Source organism: Electrona antarctica (genome assembly GCF_951216825.1).
Source record: "Electrona antarctica genome assembly, chromosome: 12".
Classification (NCBI taxonomy): domain Eukaryota; kingdom Metazoa; phylum Chordata; class Actinopteri; order Myctophiformes; family Myctophidae; genus Electrona; species Electrona antarctica.
This window is the reverse complement of record NC_136793.1, coordinates 17,859,844-17,880,679: the sequence shown is the minus strand read 5'-3', so window position 1 is coordinate 17,880,679 and position 20,836 is coordinate 17,859,844. Positions and strand designations below refer to the sequence as shown.

The 20,836-nt window shown below is 44.9% G+C and overlaps 1 protein-coding gene across 1 annotated transcript; it reads left to right on the top strand.

Annotated features, from left to right (window-relative positions):
• Positions 1-5,216: 5,216 nt before the first annotated feature.
• LOC306934305 (nuclear factor 7, ovary-like) lies at positions 5,217-6,617 on the top strand (the record flags this gene model as incomplete). Its single annotated transcript, XM_079516876.1, has 1 exon — positions 5,217-6,617. One exon carries the CDS (start codon positions 5,217-5,219, stop codon positions 6,615-6,617), a length of 1,401 nt encoding a protein of 466 aa, XP_079373002.1.
• Between the last annotated feature and the right edge of the window lie 14,219 nt (positions 6,618-20,836).

The following is a 20,836-nucleotide window of genomic DNA, read 5'->3' as shown; positions in this document are numbered from 1 at the left end:
TATTGTCACTGTCGGGGTTTAAAACTTGTATGTCCAAAACTATTAAACAGAAAAATAAATTGAAAGGTGTCGTGAGCTTGTGGATCGGATATTATTTTGCTACAGTCGGACAACAGTATCGCTACTCTTGTCCGACGAAGTAGGGCATTCATTTACTAAAAAACATAGTAGAAATATTATACATACAAGGTTTCTGCCCGACAAATACATTATGCTCTCACACTCATCCTTGAGCTGGTCTCCATGACAACTGAACTGACAACAAAGGGAAGTGTGTGACAAAGGTTCAAACTTAGTCATCACAGGTGTCCGAGATTCACCGTCATTTATATTTGATAACGTGCAGAAACCTTGTGTATGTCAATTTCTCAACTTTTTTGTACACTTTTCATAGCCTAAAAATCTCAGGGCACACCTAGATATACGGTGTATAGGCCTATCTATATACATATACATACATATGTGTATGTATGTGTATATAATATATACAGTATATATATAAATTATATATATATATATATATATATATATATATATATATTCATGGTTCCAAAAAATTAACTATTTTAGTTATTTTTCGTTAGTACCACAGCCCATAGCCATATAGAACCTCAGACTTTATTGAATAAAAAAACTTTGGGGGATTTAATAATAAAAAATTAATTCCTTTAAAAAAAATACATTTTGGAGAAAAAATAGCTCATATGCAATGTGAAATGCCACCTAATTCTTAATCTTTTTCCTTGTCTTTATTATGGGCCAACTTGTGAAAGCTGCATGCTTTTATTGTGAAGGGTCTCAGTTCTCACAGCCTGCATATTTCCACGTGCTGAAAATAGCTGATCGACAAGCTCACAACGCGTTGTGAGCTTGTAAATCAGCCATTTTCAGCATGGAACACGTGTACGACGAAGAATAAATCAGGCATCACTGCGCTTCTGTGGAGGGAGGGAGATATATTGTGTTGGCCGAACGAGGCGATCATGTATGGACACTTGGACAGCTATTTTTGGTGGCACATTATGTTTAATCACAACAACGTCACGTTTACTTTACCTCCTCAGTGTTTGGGTCGGGACATGTAGGACTGTATGTGTCTGCTGTCTACGTGCATATGCGCGAAATGTAGCGTCTTCTGGATGCATCTCTTTTGCATTAACATTTCAATGGCCGAGGGTCGTTAGAGTCTATTGTTCCGTCGTTATCGCACGTCTAATGGTTAGACGTGTGACAACAACAACGACGCAACAATAGGAAGCCTGCAGCCCAGTAGCTATAATATTGCTTTCGGGGGAGGCTTAGTGTTATTTTCGGTAAAATCAGGCGGCACACCTGGACACATCAAACGGCACAGTAAAGTGCCGCGGCACACAGGTTGGGAAACACTGGATAATCAATGGAATGCATCAAGACCTTGTGACTAAATAATAACTCCATTGAATCTGATTGTGACTAAAATATTAACTACATTGGATCCATTGGAACTCCTGAAATTAACAGTTTTGGACATAGAAGGTTTCCAACCAACAGCAATGGACCAACGGTATTCAAATGTCCTTGAAACTGAATCAATAGATCATATTAGCAGATCTTCCTCGTCTAAGGAGCTGTTTCATAGCCAGTGGGACAGAACATACTGTCAGTGAGTTTGTATGTTAATAAACAACGAAGCCCCTAATTCATCATAAGATGTGACCCGCTAATAGTGTAACACTCTAAAGCCCCAATATATGGTGCCCACTGCCCAGGTCTCATAACATCACGTGGCATCGGAGATCCCTGATGTCATAGTAAATACAACCTGATGTCGCAATTAAGCCCATACAGTATATGGAGATCCCTGATGTATCAATATTGGCCAGCAACTCTACATCTGACCTCAAACCGCGCCCGGCAGTCGGGTTAGAGTTCTCAACAGGCCTGAAAATTAAGTCCCAGCTCATGGGCCCTCATCAAACCCTTTACACTCAAGACACTGCCCCCGCTGCCACCCTTAGATCTATATGGAGCTGACCTGTTCTGACATTCCATATGTTGATCTGACCTCATCAAACCCTGTACACTCAAGACATGCTCCATATATGGCCAGTACAGAATTCATTCCATATGTTGATCTTACCCCCCATGCCAAAGCGCCAGCGCTCGCCCAGCAGTCACCCAGGTGGATGCGTGCACGTCACCTCGCCCTTTATGACGCGGTCGCTTCTCACCCTCAGGCGTCTTACTGGTTATAAGTGGATCGATCTATCTATCTATCTATCTATCTATCTAACAGTTTTCTTTTCAAGAGTTACTTCTAAATGTTCTAATCCTGATCTAATACTGTAAAAGGCCTATACAAACTTAATAACAGGAAATATATTTTGATGCCATGTTTTTAGTTTACTCACATTCATGTGGAATCTAAGGATGTTTCTGTCTTGAGCCTATGCCTCAAAACAGCTGGAATGACAAAATATTGTTATATAAGGCAACATTGTTGTATGCTAGATGTATAGGTGTGAGTGAGGCCTAACGTCTTCTATGGTACTACTTATCAATCAGCAGCTTATTCTCAATGTCATCTTGAGCATTGTGGGGGGAACTGACTGACGGGGGCCAAATTGGTTTCCATAAGCTGCTGATTGTTGATTATTCATTAATAATGGCACACACTGGGGCACGGTGGCACAGTTGGTAGTGCTGTCGCCTCACAGCTAGAAGGTCCTGGGTTCGATTCCCGCTCGGGGCGCTGTGGGTGCTGGCGGCGTGTTTCCTCCTCCGCATCATCAGTGCCCATACCCGAGGCGGGGTTGGCGAAAGGGTCTTTCTGTGTGGTGTTTGCATGTTCTCCCCGTGTCCCCTAGGGTAGGTACCCTCACAAAAAACATGCAGTAATCCTGGTCTCTAAACTGCCTCCCCCTGGCCAGCCGGGGTGCCTGATGGAGGGGAAAGGAACTGGTTGGAATAACGTGTTCCTTCCACGCGCTACGTCCAACCAGGGAAACTCCCACTGTCAGGTGTAAAGGAGCAACTTGGACACTCAGGCATGAAGGAAGCATGAGTTCAAGTCCGTTGCTCTCCCCATGTCCCCCATATATGGGGACTAGGTTGGCGGAGAGTGTGTAGAGCCCAGGATCACATTAGATCATTGACACAGGGGTGAAAAATGGGTTACAAAATCGTGGGATAAAACTTATTTAAAAAAAAAAAAGAATGGCACACACAAAGCTGTGAATTCTACAGCATTAAACCATACTGCATTTAGGCTATATGGACCTATAGAATACAACATCAATAATGTGTCATTCTTGATGCTTTCAGGTGTAGCGATATTAGGTCCATCTGAGAATAATAGATTCTATATGAATATGAAGTGGCTGGGTAAAAACATATTGTCTCCACCAGGACGAAAGGCATGGCATCTCTATGTTTTTCGCGCTAGGATGAGCGGGCCGAAGGCCCGCGAAATTCTAGTGCTATACATATGTTCTATGATGTGCTATGACTACATACAATGCAATTATTGTGCTGTCTACATGACATGCTATAAGTCTGTTTCAAATGCTATCTAAGTCTAAAAAGTGCTATCTAAGGGGGTAGGATAAGTGCTAAGGGCCATTATGGAGTCTGAAAGGTGGGCTTTTGTGATGGGCCTTCAGCCTTTCACATTGAAATAGACCAATCACTGTTCTCTCAACTGGGTGAGAGGTGTGAAAAGTGTGGGAGGTGTTTTTCTGGACAAAGACAACACACTGGCCTACATACAATATGTATATATACCGGCCATTACCGTCCTCCTGCTGCCACTCCTGCCAGTGCTGAGTCAGACCACGACAGACACACGCAGACTGCACACCATGGAGTGACCTGTGACCACCACCAAGCAGCTTCAGTTCAACTATCAGACCTTCTGTTGTGAGAAGCCAAGTTATTACAGGTAAGGATGTATGCCTTCTGCCTTCTCCCCATTTCTGATAAACGCATATAGTTGCCTAAGAAGGTTTCTGTACTTTAACGTGACTTTGATTGATGATCGATACTTTATTAGTCAGAAATGTAAAACAGCACAGTACAGTCAAGACATTAAAGCTAAAGGGATATCACAAAAAAGTCCTGGGGACTTGTTTCCCTTGTGGACTTCTATCATGTCTATCCACCAGTTTCCAGTGTCCCAGGAGGCCTTGCGTGAATTATGCAATTAAGGATGTAATCTTTACTTCATTACATCCATTATTATTTGTATTATATTATCTTATGTATTGTTGTGTTTACAGTACTCTGTGGAACAATGTACTATGCACACATGTGTGAGTGAGAGACAAATATCTGCAGTGGTAGATACATAGTACTATGTTTTACTTTAGTATCAATACTGCAATATAGAAATACACTGTTACAAGTAGTCCGTAATTCAACATTTACTGGAGTAAAAGTACAAAAATGTTGGCTTAAAATGTACTTAAAGCACCAAAAGAAAACGTAGTCATTGGGCAGAATGTCCCATGTTTCAATAGCAGATCTACAAGCTCACAATGCGTTGTTGGCCGAGTTGCACCATGGGAATTATATCATCCCTCCTGACCTAGACTAGACTGTGCTTTATGTGCAAGTCCAGTTTGTGCACCAAAGATCCTCAGAACATGACTAATTTGACTCATGTGTTCAAAGCGCATTTTGCCAATGTATAACATTACAAAACCCCACTCTGCTCTTACTTTTTCAAATTAGAAATGTAAACTTAATGTTGATTTGAATTATGAAGAAGATTTCTCCAACTACTATGTGTATGTGGTTTAGTCTTTCTGCATGGCTCCATCTTGTCTCCATGGTTTGATCTTGTACGAGTCTCCCTCTTTCCCAAAGTGTGGCCTTGGATGGCCGTAGTTTGATAGGTTAGGTTTAGGGATAGTTCTAAATTCAGATGTATCATAACTGATGGGGACTTTACAGATAGTTTAAGGGCCAGTGTTGACTTTCACCTCAATAACATTATTTTGTGTGTGTACACTTTGCAACAGGTCTGTGGTGGTGTGAGCTTCAGATCAAACACAGGAGGACAGATTGTCTTTGCACAGCTACAGGAGGGAATACTGACTCAGACCACTGGAACCTGCTGAATGGACAACAACCACGATTCACAGTGAAAGTAAACTTCAGGGAACATTCTAGAGGAGGTGTTACCACCACTGACTGAATTCCTGTATTAGTTGCTTGTAGCTTCACTCAGAGACTAAATGGCCGCCAAGTCGGATTATTCCTGTTCTGTGTGTCGTGACATCTTTAAAGATCCCGTTCTCCTGTCATGTGGCCACAGCTTCTGTACAGCTTGTTTGCAGCAATGGTGGAGACAGAAGAGAATACAGGAATGTCCAGTTTGTAAGGAAATACATTCAACAGATCATCTACCCCGGAATCTGGCTATGAGGAATCTGTGTGAGGCCTTCACGAGACAGAGAGCTTCAAAACGTAAGAGAACTTCATCAGGGTATGAGGATCTCTGCGGTCTGCATGCTCAACTCAAACTGTTCTGTCTGGAATGTCAAGAGCCAGTGTGTGTTGTGTGTCGAGATTCTGAAGAACACAACAACCACAGTTTCAGACCCATCGATGAAGCTGCTCTGGATCGCAAGGAGGAAGTCCAGAAATCACTGAAGCCTTTACAGGAGAAGCTGGAGGTCTTAGATGAAGTTAAAAAGAAAAGTGAAAGAACAGCAATATACATTAAGGCCCAGTTGCAGTACACAGAGATACAGATTAAGAAACAGTTTAAGAAGCTTCATCAGTTTCTACAAGAGGAAGAGGAGGCTAGGATCACTACACTGAGGGAGGAAGGTCAGCAGAAGAGTCAAATGGTGAAGGCGAAGATTGAGGGTCTGAACAGAGACATATTAACCCTTTCAAACAACATCAGAGACATAGAGGAGGAGCTGAGAGCTGAACACATCTCATTCCTGCAGAACTACAAGACCACAATGGAAAGAGTCCAGTTCACACTGCAGGCCCCACATCTGGTCTCGGGACCACTGATAGACGAAGCCAAACACCTGGGAAACCTGACCTTCAGAGTCTGGAACAAGATGAAGGACATTGTCTCCTACACTCCCGTCATCCTGGACCCCAACACTGCGGGAAGAAACCTCATCCTATCTGAAGATCTGACCTGCGTGATATTCGGAGAGGCGCCCTGCCTCTCCGAGCTTCCTCCTGACAACCCGGAGAGGTTTGCCCAATGTCCCCTCGTTGTTGGTTCCGAGGGCTTTAACTCAGGGACTCACAGCTGGGACGTTCAGGTTGGGGACAATTTTGGTGCAGACTGGGATGTGGGTTTGTTAGCAGAGTCGTACACAAGGAAGGGAAAAGGAAAGGGTGAACACTATACAATAAGGTTAGAAGAAGGGATCTATACAGCATGGTCCTTACTAAGGAAAACCACTGTTTCATTGAAGCAGGCACCTCAAAGGATCAGAGTCCAGCTGGACTGGAACGAGGGGAAGCTGTCATTCTCTGATCCTGATACTGACACATGCATACACACCTTCACACACACCTTCACTGAAACACTCTTTCCATACATTTTAAGCATTAGTGAAACTGTTCCTTTGGCGATTTTACCAGCGGTGATCAGTGTGACATGATGATGATGATGACGACAGTCTTTAAGGGGGAATATTACTCAGTTTTATAGAATATATGATTGTGTTGTCGCATTAACAGTTTTCAAACCTATGAAATGCCCAGCTTATTTTTTTTGCGCAAGGGACCCCCGTTCCCTAGAAGAGAAGATTAATGGTAAAAAACAATTCAACATAATTTAAAACATGTTTTGTATTTTTCAATCATGTGGATTAAACCTTGATGTGAACTTTGAATTCTTGCCTGGTTTCTGTGTTGTACTGTCTGAGTCACTGAACGTTACATAAATAGTTAAATATTCACAACTAATATATTGTCTATACAGGTTAAAGATGTTTAATTGTAAAATATTATATCATGGGTCAAACTAATTCACTTTGTTATCCTTCTATAAAATCACATTATTTTTTAAAAAAAATCAAACTAACACTCATTTTCATATAGTGATTGTGCAGGGCATTTCACTTTGATAATATTGGAACATTATGACGTATGCCTACATTTTGGAAATACTATAGCAATTCATAATTCCAGTATATTTTGTATTCAGATATGACTTCATATGACTTCATATGACATTCTGATCTGCCTATAGTGACAGGTAGGACTTTGGTGTCAACTTGACCAAAGGCATAACTTCACAATTTCACCACCAGCCAAATGAATTAATGTGGGCTAGTTGAAAGAGAAAAATCACACCTGTGTGAACTGAGTGGTGTAAGGTCTTATATAGCCTGTCTGACGTAATGAAATCATGTCTGACGTAATGAAATCACACCCGGGTGAACAGGGTGAACATAGCAACCATGCTAATTTTTTCTGCACAGACTAACAAAGCCAGTTGTACGTAATGAAATCACACCCGGGTGAACAGGGTGAACATAGCAACCATGCTCATTTTTTCTGCACTAACAAAGCCAGTTGTAGGAGTGGTTTACACCACTCAAAAAGTGCCTTGATTCAGTGGGATTCAGCACAAAAGCCTCTGCCCGGGCTCTGGACAGGGCCCAAATTAGCCAATATTGATCACACCTGATCACCCCTAGATCTCCATATATGGACAGCTTTTGAATGCTGCTCTCAGGGCAGCTTAAATGATATACATACACCAATGTTAAATTGCTGCCCTGAGCCTGAGGGCAACTTTTGAATTCTGCTCTGAGGGCAGCTTAAATGCTATACATACTGTAAAACCATGTTAATTTGCTGCTCTGAGGGCAGCTTTTGAATGCTGCTCTCAAGGCAGCTCAATTTTAGTGCAGGAACAAAAGCCCCAAAAGTTGACTATACACCTCCCCGAGGTATAACAAAACGGGACATAGTTTTTTCATATCTTTAGGATGTCCCGTTCATGAAATGGATTGTCCCGAGATTTACTTTTACTGCAAAAGTCTTAAAATGTATCCATGAAGTGACTCACCACATAGGCAATAAAAAACGCCTATCTGAAAGAGAGAGTTCCAAGTAAATCCTCTGTAATTTTTTACCTGCTGTTTGTTTTTACATCATACTTGCACAAATTGTCTACAGGTAGTGTGCCTACATCCCAGAACAATCAGAATGCCAATATTTGGTTCTAATGTGAATCAGCAGCCTTTTATATAAGGCCTTAAATAGGCGGAAATAGCAAAAAGTTTACTTTTCTGACATTCACTTGTAATTTTGGTCCTACTATTTATCAACAAAATGTGACATTGTTTTTTCATATCTTTAAGATGTCCTCTTCATGAAATGGATGGTCAGAAGTTTTACTTTTACTGCAAAAGTCATTAAATCCATCCATGAAGTGATCCCCACTGAAAGAAACTTCTACCCCCCACCACACACACACACACACACACACACACACACACACACACACACACACACACACACACACACACACACACACACACACACACACACACACACACACACACACACACACACACACACACAAACACACACACACACATTATATATTTTTATGTTTACATGGAAATTAGAATGTATTATTTTACTGTCCAATGACACAGGCCAAGTTATTGTGGAACATCCTAGTTGGATATTTCTGATGTGAAATGGCACAAGGGACCCCCACAAAAAGTCCACCCCAAAATGGTGCCCTTTTCTGGGGGTTGGGCACCTTCCCCCTCAGTGCTCTCTGCCCCCAGGATGCCAATATTTGGTTCTATTGTGAATAAGCAACCGTTTATATAAGGCCTTATTGTGACCGCAGGTCGCGTTTACTATGAAATCGTACATTTTTGTCCGTCAGTCAGTGTAACACTCTAAAGCCCCAATATATGGTGCCCACTGCCCAGGTCTCATAACATCACGTGGCATCGGAGATCCCTGATGTCATAGTAAATACAACCTGATGTCGCAATTAAGCCCATACAGTATATGGAGATCCCTGATGTATCAATATTGGCCAGCAACTCTACATCTGACCTCAAACCGCGCCCGGCAGTCGGGTTAGAGTTCTCAACAGGCCTGAAAATTAAGTCCCAGCTCATGGGCCCTCATCAAACCCTTTACACTCAAGACACTGCCCCCGCTGCCACCCTTAGATCTATATGGAGCTGACCTGTTCTGACATTCCATATGTTGATCTGACCTCATCAAACCCTGTACACTCAAGACATGCTCCATATATGGCCAGTACAGAATTCATTCCATATGTTGATCTTACCCCCCATGCCAAAGCGCCAGCGCTCGCCCAGCAGTCACCCAGGTGGATGCGTGCACGTCACCTCGCCCTTTATGACGCGGTCGCTTCTCACCCTCAGGCGTCTTACTGGTTATAAGTGGATCGATCTATCTATCTATCTATCTAACAGTTTTCTTTTCAAGAGTTACTTCTAAATGTTCTAATCCTGATCTAATACTGTAAAAGGCCTATACAAACTTAATAACAGGAAATATATTTTGATGCCATGTTTTTAGTTTACTCACATTCATGTGGAATCTAAGGATGTTTCTGTCTTGAGCCTATGCCTCAAAACAGCTGGAATGACAAAATATTGTTATATAAGGCAACATTGTTGTATGCTAGATGTATAGGTGTGAGTGAGGCCTAACGTCTTCTATGGTACTACTTATCAATCAGCAGCTTATTCTCAATGTCATCTTGAGCATTGTGGGGGGAACTGACTGACGGGGGCCAAATTGGTTTCCATAAGCTGCTGATTGTTGATTATTCATTAATAATGGCACACACGGGGGCACGGTGGCACAGTTGGTAGTGCTGTCGCCTCACAGCTAGAAGGTCCTGGGTTCGATTCCCGCTCGGGGCGCTGTGGGTGCTGGCGGCGTGTTTCCTCCTCCGCATCATCAGTGCCCATACCCGAGGCGGGGTTGGCGAAAGGGTCTTTCTGTGTGGTGTTTGCATGTTCTCCCCGTGTCCCCTAGGGTAGGTACCCTCACAAAAAACATGCAGTAATCCTGGTCTCTAAACTGCCTCCCCCTGGCCAGCCGGGGTGCCTGATGGAGGGGAAAGGAACTGGTTGGAATAACGTGTTCCTTCCACGCGCTACGTCCAACCAGGGAAACTCCCACTGTCAGGTGTAAAGGAGCAACTTGGACACTCAGGCATGAAGGAAGCATGAGTTCAAGTCCGTTGCTCTCCCCATGTCCCCCATATATGGGGACTAGGTTGGCGGAGAGTGTGTAGAGCCCAGGATCACATTAGATCATTGACACAGGGGTGAAAAATGGGTTACAAAATCGTGGGATAAAACTTATTTAAAAAAAAAAAAGAATGGCACACACAAAGCTGTGAATTCTACAGCATTAAACCATACTGCATTTAGGCTATATGGACCTATAGAATACAACATCAATAATGTGTCATTCTTGATGCTTTCAGGTGTAGCGATATTAGGTCCATCTGAGAATAATAGATTCTATATGAATATGAAGTGGCTGGGTAAAACATATTGTCTCCACCAGGACGAAAGGCATGGCATCTCTATGTTTTTCACCCTGTCTGTCCGTCCGCGTGTGACCGTCATCTGTACAATAAAGAAACAGTTCTTTCAGATTTTTCATATTCCATCCTGACTGGCTAAGATTGACTTCCAGCCCACAATAACCTGTAATTGGTCTGGCGGAGACCTGTACTCTTGAGTGTAACACCTATGATTCTAACCCAGAGTGCCTATAAAACCCTAGCCTGGCTAATAAGCCAGACTCAAATTGCCAGAGGCAATTGTTTTTGACAACGGCTGATTCGTTCTGGCTTATTAGCCAGGCTAATAAAACCCTGCTCATGTACGGTAGACACTACTGTCTACAGACACCTGTAGACACTGGGGTCACTGTATGCACTTTTTTTGGTGCAAAAAGTTAATTGAAGAATTGCATGACTTTTGCATTCAAAGTAAATAGATTGATGGTTGATACTGCAGTTTCTATGCTTTTGGCTATTTCTGCCTCTAATAAGGCCTTATATTAAAGCCTGCTGATTCACTATAGAACCAAATATTGGCATTTAGGTTGCTTTAGGATGTACCTGACTAGACCATCTGTGCAAGCATGACATAAAACCAACCATGCAGCAGGTAGAAAATGACTTGGATCTCCCTCTTACATGATTGAGGCGTTTTTTAATTATGTGGTGAGTCACTTCATGGATTAATTTCATGACTTTTGCAGTAAAAGTAAAACTTGGGACAATCCATTTCATGAAGGGGACATCCTAAAGATATGAAAAAACTATGTCCCATTTAGTTCTAACCCTGATAAAGAGTAGGACAAGTGAATGTTGCTCAGAAAAGTTAACTTTTTGCTATTTAATACCTTATATAAAAGGCTGCTGATTCACAATAGAACCAGATATTGGCATTCTGATTGTGCTGGGATGTAGGCACACTACCTGTAGACCATCTGTGCAAGTATGATGTAAAAACAATCAGCAGGTAGAAAATGACAGAGGATTTACTTGGAACTCCCTCTTTTAGGATAGGCGTTTCTTTGCCTATGTGGTGAGTCACTTCATGGATTAATTTCATGACTTTTGCAGTAAAAGTAAATCTCGGGACAATCCATTTCATGAAGGGGACATCCTAAAGATATGAAAAAACGTTGTCCCGTTTTGTTATACCTCGGGGAGGGGTACCTCAAAAACTAAGCCTCTTTTAGAGGGTTTTTTCCTGCACTATTTGTCTGGTGTCCAGGCTAATCTCTATATCTCAAATAAGGGACCTATAGCTTAATGGAAATGCTAAAAGCTTTGTGTTGTTTCAAACAAACACACATACATACAGTAGACACACGTATGTGACTCAAATACAAAGTACAAAGAAATACAAAGTACAGATCTATACATTTATTTGTATTTGTTTAACTTAAGTCCAGAACTCAAGTACTGTAAATGTACTTCATTACTGTCCAACCACTGTTTTTTTGTGTGTGTGTGTGTGTGTGTGTGTGTGTGTGTGTGTGTGTGTGTGTGTGTTCCGTTCCATTGAGTGTGGCTGCGCTCCATGTGTGTGTGTTCCGTTCCATTGAGTGTGGCTGCGCTCCATGTGTGTGTGTTCCGTTCCATTGAGTGTGGCTGCGCTCCATGTGTGCTGCAGGTTTTGTCTCATTGCCTATGAGGGGGAGACCTCAGCAGTGTAATTATTATTATTATTTAATCACAAGCTGTCAATACTTTTCGTTGGTTCAATATTCACAAAACCCACAGAGTAAAAAAAGGTAAGACGTATAAGCTGCTATTTACACTACTTTTGTGTGATACCATTGTACAAAGTAGGGCATTAAATTATGATTTATAATAAATAACATGTAGAAATATGGCGATACGATATCTCTGCCCGACAGCCACGTCGTTAAAAGATGAAGCCATGATGCACTCAGAGCTATTTGACATGACAGTCATGACATAGTGACATCACAGGTCAGTGGTCGATGCTCTTGTAACGGGTCCCAAGCCAGGCCGGGTACCACATTTACAGTATTGATGAATATTGGTCTGAAAAACAGAGTGAACAGTCACATAAATGAGAAGACACAGAACTGTTCTCTTTCGCTTCCATTTCTCCTCTCTGTTTATTCACAATACAATCATAATAATCAATACAATAAAACATTTCCCAATAATGCAATGTCTCTTTCCAAAATCCTATGCTAGGTTCAAGGTGAGTATGGAATATGTGTGTGTACATTTATTGTTCCTTTCAGGTAGCGTGTGTGTGTGTTCCAGGTAGGTATGGCATGTCTGTGTAGGTGAATGAATGTGTATTGTCCTTAAACGTGTTAAACAGGTGAGTATGTAATGTTGTTGTGTGTCTGTTCTGTTGTCCCAAAATAAAGTACATTAACATATTTCCATTTACAATAAAACTCTTTTCACATTCAGTGTCACTCTTTGGCTTAAACATTCTCAATAAACCTCAAAGTTATCACATCACAATGAAATCAATCAAAGTGCATCTCTCAGTATTGGTACTGGTTCCATTTTAGCTGCCATTATATGGTGCAAAGGGTTGGCTGTGCAATTGTGCCATAATTCTTAATCATCACAACCATAGTGCAAAATGAATATACATTCATTTTGTTTAGCTTTAAGCTGCTCTTAGTACTCAACTGTTGTCTTTTCAAAACATGCTGACATCATAAGTAGGGAATATTAATAATAAGAAAAGTGAGCATATTCAAATACACTCCAATCACAATAACCTCACTAAAGGCACTTTTGCAATAAACCCAGTAATAGTAATAATGTAAATAGAGTAGAAATATAAAAGTAGTATAAATGCACATGACTGTTCTTCACTTAATCACCAGGTAATGAAATAACAAACATTAGCTGTTCAAAGTTCACCAAACCTTTTACCCAATAAATATATCTGTCATATCAGGTAACCAGCATTAATAATGTGGATAATTATAAACAAACATCTTTCTGTGTTCAGTACACGAGGCAGACGCCATCTTCTCAGTGGTTATGTAACAACCGGGCAACGCCATTATGCAACAGCATGCTACAACAGCCCTCCAAAACCGCGGAGTTTTCACCGTCTTTAAACTCACTCTAAAGTACTCAAATTCTTCCTCAAAAGTCTCACAGTATCTCCACATAAGCACTCGCACCTTAAGGGATAAGTTAATATTGTTTTCACGTTGTACTAACCTGAAAAACAGTGTGAACAGTCACAGAAATGAGAAGACACAGAACTGTTCTCTTTCGCTTCCATTTCTCCTCTGAGGGGGAAGGGGGCAGTACCCTAACCTTAAGAAGGAGCGTCAGGAAACAACTACCGCGACAGAAAGGTTCCGCTCCTCAATCTAGTGAACTGCAGTAATATACTACTGATATCTTTTGGTTTGTGACCATTTGAATAATAAAAATAATAAACGTACTAGACAATACTTTTAACCAAAATGCATTTACATTTCCAAAGAAAACAAAAGCTATTTCACACTTGTGAGAGTATCACACACTCCCCGACAAACAGAAGTGGCTCCTGACACTTGACCTCGATATGTAAACAACTCTGAACAGTGCATAAGAAAAATAAGAAAGTATTCCCAAGACAGGTACCGAATGTCTCTACTGTGTGTAGTCCATGGCACTTTCGGGCTGTGTATGAGTATGCGTGCGTGCGTGGAAAGTATTGCGTACAGTCTGTGGTGTGTCTCAGTTCAGTTCAGAAACAATGAATTGGATATGTAGTGGGTGGGAATGGGTAGTGAGTGATGGATGGGGCCATTGGGGGCTGAAAGGGAAGGGGATAAGGGTAATACAGCTGGGGCCACTGCATCGGCTGGATTCCAACTGAATTCACAGTGGGACGGGGCTGGTAGGCTGGTTGGCCAAGGGAGGGGTATGTGAACATGTAGCCAGGCCGTCTCACCCTGGTGGAGTGTCTCAGAGGGGGTTGATGTTCAGGCTGAGGCGCTGGGATGTCTTCCTCCATGTTGACTACTTCAGGTATCTCTTGGTCGTTGAGCTGAGGCTGATCCATGTCCCGTTCAGTGTCACTGTGCACTTCCTGTTCCTCTTCTGTGACACTTTCTCTCTCCTGTTCAGGTTCAACAAGAACTCTCTCCTCTCGGTGGATTCCATCCTGTTCCTGGTTTCTCTGTGGCTCCTGGGTTCCATGTTTCTCTGGTAAGTTACGGTCGGTCCTGGGATTCTCCACAGGTACCCGCAGCCAGTAACGATACACTCCATCCTCTTCTTCAGAGTCACTTGTGTCTGGACTCTGTGCTTGTTCTGGGGGTTCTGAATGTCTCTTAGTTCTCTTGGGTGACTCGCGTGCTTTGGCAACTGGACTGGCGACTGGTGGCTCTATCGGCAGGTCATTCACTTGTAACAGCAGGTTCCTATGCAGAGTGCGAGTGGGGCGGCTTCCTGTTTCAGGGGTCACTTTGTAAACAGGATTATCTCCAACCTGCTCTTTCACGATGTAGATGGTATGCTCCCAGTAGGGCCTTAGCTTACCAGGACCACCTCTCTCACTGAGGTTACGCACGAGGACTCTGTCTCCAGGCTGGAGAGTCACACCTCTGCTCCTCTTGTCATAGTACTTCTTTCCTTTAGCGCTGGACTGCTGACTGTTTGCATTGGCGATGCGATAAGCCTCTGTCATTTTTCCTGCCCACTTTTCAGCGTATCCTCTGTGGGTTCCATCTTCTTCATCTGCTAAGAGACCAAAGAGAAGGTCGACAGGGAGACGTGGATGATGACCATATAATAAGTAGTAAGGTGAGAAGCCTGTGGATTCGTGCTTTGTGCAATTATATGCATGGACCACTTGTGGCAGGTGATCCTTCCAGTTCGCTTTTTCCTTCTCTCCCAGGGTCCTGAGCATCTGTAACAGCGTGCGGTTTAGTCTCTCAACAGGGTTACCCTGGGGGTGATAGGGGGAGGTTCTGGAGTGGCCAACGCCGGCTAACTGTCTCAGTGACTTGAACAACTCGTTCTCGAACTCACGGCCCTGATCATGGTGGAGCCGAGACGGATATCCAAATCTGGGGATGAAGTCATTGAACAGCTTGTCGGCCGCGGTCTTGCCAGCTTTGTTACGGGTGGGGTAGGCTTGCGCAAACCTGGTAAAGTGATCGATTACTACAAGAATGTACTCACAGCCACCACGGGAGGGTTCCAGGTGAAGGAAGTCGATACACACCAGTTCAAGGGGAGAGTTCGATGTAATACTGCCCATCGGCGCTCTTTCATGCACGGCTGGCTTCTTCTGTTTCAGACAAGGGCACTTTCTGGTGATGTATTCTTCAATCTCTCTCTTCATGAAAGGCCAGTAGAAGCGCTCTCTTGCTAGAGTCAGGACTTTCTCCACACCGACATGGCCCATGTTGTTATGCAGGTAGGTGAGAGCTAGTGGCCTGTAGGTGGCAGGCAAAACCAGTTGTCTCCGACCTATGGTTTTCCTGTACAGCAATCCATCCTCTATGTGCAGCTTGCTCCACTCTCTCAAGAGCCTCATGGTGTCGGTGTCACAGTTCCCTTTGTTACACTCTGCCGCTGGTGTGTTGTTCTCCTTTAATTCCATCACTTTTCCAATTGCTGGGTCTGCTCTCTGTTCTTTCACCATTTCATCATGGCTAATCGCCTGCAGTGGCTCCTTATGGGGTTGGGTTTGGGATGAGAGGTTGAGAGCTGCGACCCAGGCAATGTCTCCCTGTTGGGCTCTTCGGGTTCCTTCCCATACAGTACACACAGCCTCGTCTGTTAGCTCCTCAGAGCACTCTGTCATGAGGGAATTGATGTCAAGGGGACAACGGGAAAGGGTGTCGGCGTCGATGTTACTTTTGCCTGGCCGGTATCTGATGTCGAAACTGAAATCAGCGAGCTCTCCCACCCACCGATGGCCTACTGCGTTGAGCTTGGCAGTACTTAGGACATATGTGAGCGGATTATTGTCCGTGAAGACAGTGAAGTGAGGGGCATAGAATAAATAGTCTCTGAATTTGTCACATACCGCCCACTTTAACGCCAGGAATTCAAGCTTACCGCTGTGCAGGTGGTAGTTCTGTTCCGCTGGTGTCAATGTGCGTGACCCGTAGGCAATCACTCTCAGTTTTCCATCCTGGTGTTGGTAAAGGACTGCTCCCAGACCTTTTTGAGACGCATCTGTGTGGAGTGTGAACGGTTGATTGAAGTCAGGGTACGCCAGCACTGGGGGTTCCATCAGCATGTCGATCAGACGTTCCAGAATCTGCTGGTGTTTCTCCTTCCACTCGATTGGGGTTCGAGAGGACTGTTGGGGGGATTTAGTCTTGGCTCGTGAGGGTTTAAAGTGGGGGGTGTCAGGCTGTAATTTGAGCAGGTCATACAGTGGCTGGGCTATTCGTGAGAAGTTTTGCACGTAGCTTCTGTAGTAGCTCAGGAAGCCGAGTACTCGTCTGACATCTCCGACTGTCTTTGGTGCTCTGTGTTTCAGTACTCTCACTGCCTCCAGGTCCTTGGGATCCACTCTAACCCCTTCTGCAGACACCAACCGGCCAACATAGCGGACCTCTTTACGAAACAGCTCGCACTTTTCCGACTTCAGCTTCACGCCATGGCGCTGGAGGGCTTGAGGACTTTACGCAGCACTTGCACATGTTCGTCAAAGGACTTACTGAAACATAAGACATCATCTAGGTAGGGAATGCAGCATTCATCCCGGAGTGTGTCGAGCATCTCCTCCATGCTCCTTTGAAATGCTGCTGGGGCGTTGGATAAGCCAAAAGGTATTCTGACCCACTCGTAAAGTCCCCAGGGGGTGGTGAATGCCGTCATGTACCTTGATCCTTCGGCCATAAAGCCTTGGTGATAGGCCTTGCCCTGATCGAGTATCGAAAACCAACCATAGCCTCCCAGTGAGTCAGTGAGATCCTGGATCCGGGGGAGGGGGTGACGGTCTGGCACTGTCTTGTTGTTTAGCAGCCGGTAGTCGATACACAGGCGCAACGACCCATCCTTCTTTCTCACACATATGACAGGGGCTGCATAGGGGGATTGGGACTTGACGATCCATCCTCTCACTATCAGGTCCTGAACATATTCCTTCACTTCTTTGTAGAGTGGTTTTGGGATCGATGCGTAGGCCTTTTGCACTGGAATGTCGTCCTTGAGTCTGATCTCCATCTGTAGTGAGGGAATGCAACCGATGTCACCACCGTCCCGTGCAAAGGCTCCAGACTCCTCACGCAGCACTCTCTCCACTGCCAACTGTTGTTCAGGGCTCAGGTGACTGATGTCGACAGCCGGCAGCCAGGGTTCGATGGGGGTTGCACTGGGAGAGGCGACGTTAACCTCTGCTGTGACTTCCATCTGTGGCTCTGCTGCATCGGTCTCAATGACTTTGGTCACATGTTGGATGACACCTAGGATAGTTCTCTTTGGTAAGGTGACCTCATGCTTTGAGTGGTTAGAGATGGGCACTCTAACATAAGGCCGCCGTGTGTGGTTGATTTCTAGGAGGCCTTCTCCCACACTCAGCTGTCCTAAAACGGGGTTCTCTTCTGCAGGCTCATACAGGACAAGGGGGTCAGTGGTGTCGAAGTTAGGGGGGATCCGGCACCACACATGTACTGCACTTCCTGCTGGAATAACAACATTGTCTCTGCCCACTCTTACTGTGGCTGGGTCACAGAATATCTTCTGGGGGACCTGGATGAAATTGACCATGGCCATCACTTCCTCTTCCTCCATTCCGAAGGCTCTGCGTAGGAGGCTGACTAGTGCGACGAGAGCAGCACCAGATGACTCTTGTCTCTTGATGACCTGTTCAAGTACATTGGCTCCTAACAAAGGCTGGGGTAGGGGGCACTTGCTGACTAGAAAGGGGGCTTGGACAATGAGATTCGGGTCGTCGTTTCCTGCAAGGTTGACAGTGAGCTCAACCCACCCGTCATAGGGGATGGTTTGGCCGTTTGCTGCGTAGACTTTCAGGTCCGTCTCAAGGAGCTCCTGTAGCGATCTCACTGTATAACTGGGTATGTGAGCTTCAGCCCACGCTCGGTCAACGATGCTCACCTGTGAGCCAGTGTCGAAGAGGACTGTCGCTGGGTTCCCATTAATCGAGCATTTCAGCTGGCTCTTCTTTCCAATCAGGGGTGCTTGGCATTCAGTGGCACTCTGGCAGGTAAGGGGGTGTGGCTGGGGTTTGGGGTCCTTGGGCCGTTTTGATGACTTGTTGGGGATGGGGTTTACTGACTGGGACTGGAGCTGTGCACCGGCCTCTGACCGTCCCTTGGCAGAGACCGGGTCTCGTTTCCCTGAAACCTAGTTCGCTTCATGCATCCCAGTGCCCGGTGTCCTGTCTCTCCACACTTAAAGCAGTGGTTGCACTCCTGCAGGTTCTGTTCAGTACATTTTTGACAACGAGCCGTCCTTCCCCTCGCCTGGAAGGAGGACTGGGGGTTGTGATTGGGGGATGACTGGAAGGGGTGGTGTGTCTGGGTTTGGGGCAATGGGTGGGCCATCTGGGTGTTGCTCACCTGAGCATCCATTAGAGAGGCCACCATTTGCGTCAGGGTCTCCACTTGTGCACTGAGCTGTTGGATGGTCTGGAGGTTCTTGTCGTCTGTAGTGGAGTGTCTTTGCTTGTCATCGGTCTGTCCATCTCCTGTCTCCACCTTGGCACTGTGAGCCTGTGTGTTCTTCTGGCGGGGAAGATGGCCGAGTCTGCGCTGATGTTCATTCTCGTCGCTGATCATTTTAGTCATTTGGCCGAGGATTTCCTCGTCAGTGACTTGGTTGTTCGAGACGAGAGGTCTCAGTCTCTGTCGAAGGTCGGCATGTTTTACTCCCAGGCCCTGATAGATTGTGTTGAGAAATACCTCTTGAATGGTTCTTGGATCATAGGAGATGTCTGTGTCGGCCTGTTTTGACTGGAAAAGGAGTTTCTGTTTCAGTCCAATCATGCGATACAGAAACTGCTGCGGTGACTCTTGGTCTGCTTGCCGGGCACACATCAACTCCTGAAACATCTCCGTAGTTGCCTTTTCCCCAAGATGGGATCTGAGGAAGACCTTGAGTTCAGGGACAGCCAACTCATCCTTGTTCGACAGCATGTCCTTGAATGTACCTGGTTTGATGATTCTCAGCACTCCCCGGACCACTTCGGCATCTGCAAAGCCATCTTTGACTCCTTCATCCATCTGTTTGCTGATGCTATTGTAGCTGATCTCCGAGCTCTGGTCTCCAACTTGGCCTCCATGTACCTTGAACTCTCTTCGCTGGAGGTAGGGGAGGTCTTTTAGGGGGACCATTCTCTCTGGTGTGCTCTGTGGAGGGGGGAATGACACTGTTCCACCTTGGTGGTTGTGTGTTGAGGCGGGGGAGGCAGCTTCGAATTGTTTCAGTTTCTTACCCAGTTCTTCATACATCTTTCTCAGTTCCTCTCCTTGCTGGGTAGTTGGATTGTCAGGGGGGTTGGAATGAGAATGGGGTTGCATTATGGTGCTGTTGATCTGGGGGTTAGGTGGCGGTGATGTGTTGTCAGGTGGGGCTTTATTGTCATGGGGATTGGGTGGAATAACCAGGTTGGTCTGGGGGTTGGGTGGCAGTGATGTGTGGTCTGAAAGGGAAGGGGTTGAACTGGTACTGGGTACCACGTGTGACGTGACGTCAACTGGCGACTCTGCTTCTATTATCTTGAATATCACGTCGTTCAGCATCATCAGTGTGCTCAAACCTTCATCCTCGCTTCCTAGGAGGTCTTCAGACTGCATGTAGGCGATGATGTAGTCCATGCATACTTCCTCATCGACCGGGCTCAGCTGATCGATGTCCTTGCTGTCAGATGCAATATCTCTTGCAACCTCATAGATGTTGGCACTCGAGAGCTTAAACAGCTTCCTCTTGATGCTCCACACCACCTCTCTCCGTTGCTGGGACATGGTGTGTGGTTCTGATGGTAGGGCGATATCTCGTTGTGGTGAATGCTGGTGTGGTGGACCAGCAGCGTTGCTCCTTGGTGACTGACGTGCGTTGCCTTTCCACTTCAGCAGTGCGGCTCCCTGGCGAGATCTCTTCTCTTATCTCCGCCTACGGACACCCACTGGCTGACTCCTGGCCTGCAGTCACGTCTCGTCACCTCGGTCTCTTGGTTCTGGTATCACTGAATCAGCATTCCAACCAGTAGGTGGCGCTGATCCCGGACGAGCCCCCACAATTTGTAACGGGTCCCAAGCCAGGCCGGGTACCACATTTACAGTATTGATGAATATTGGTCTGAAAAACAGAGTGAACAGTCACATAAATGAGAAGACACAGAAC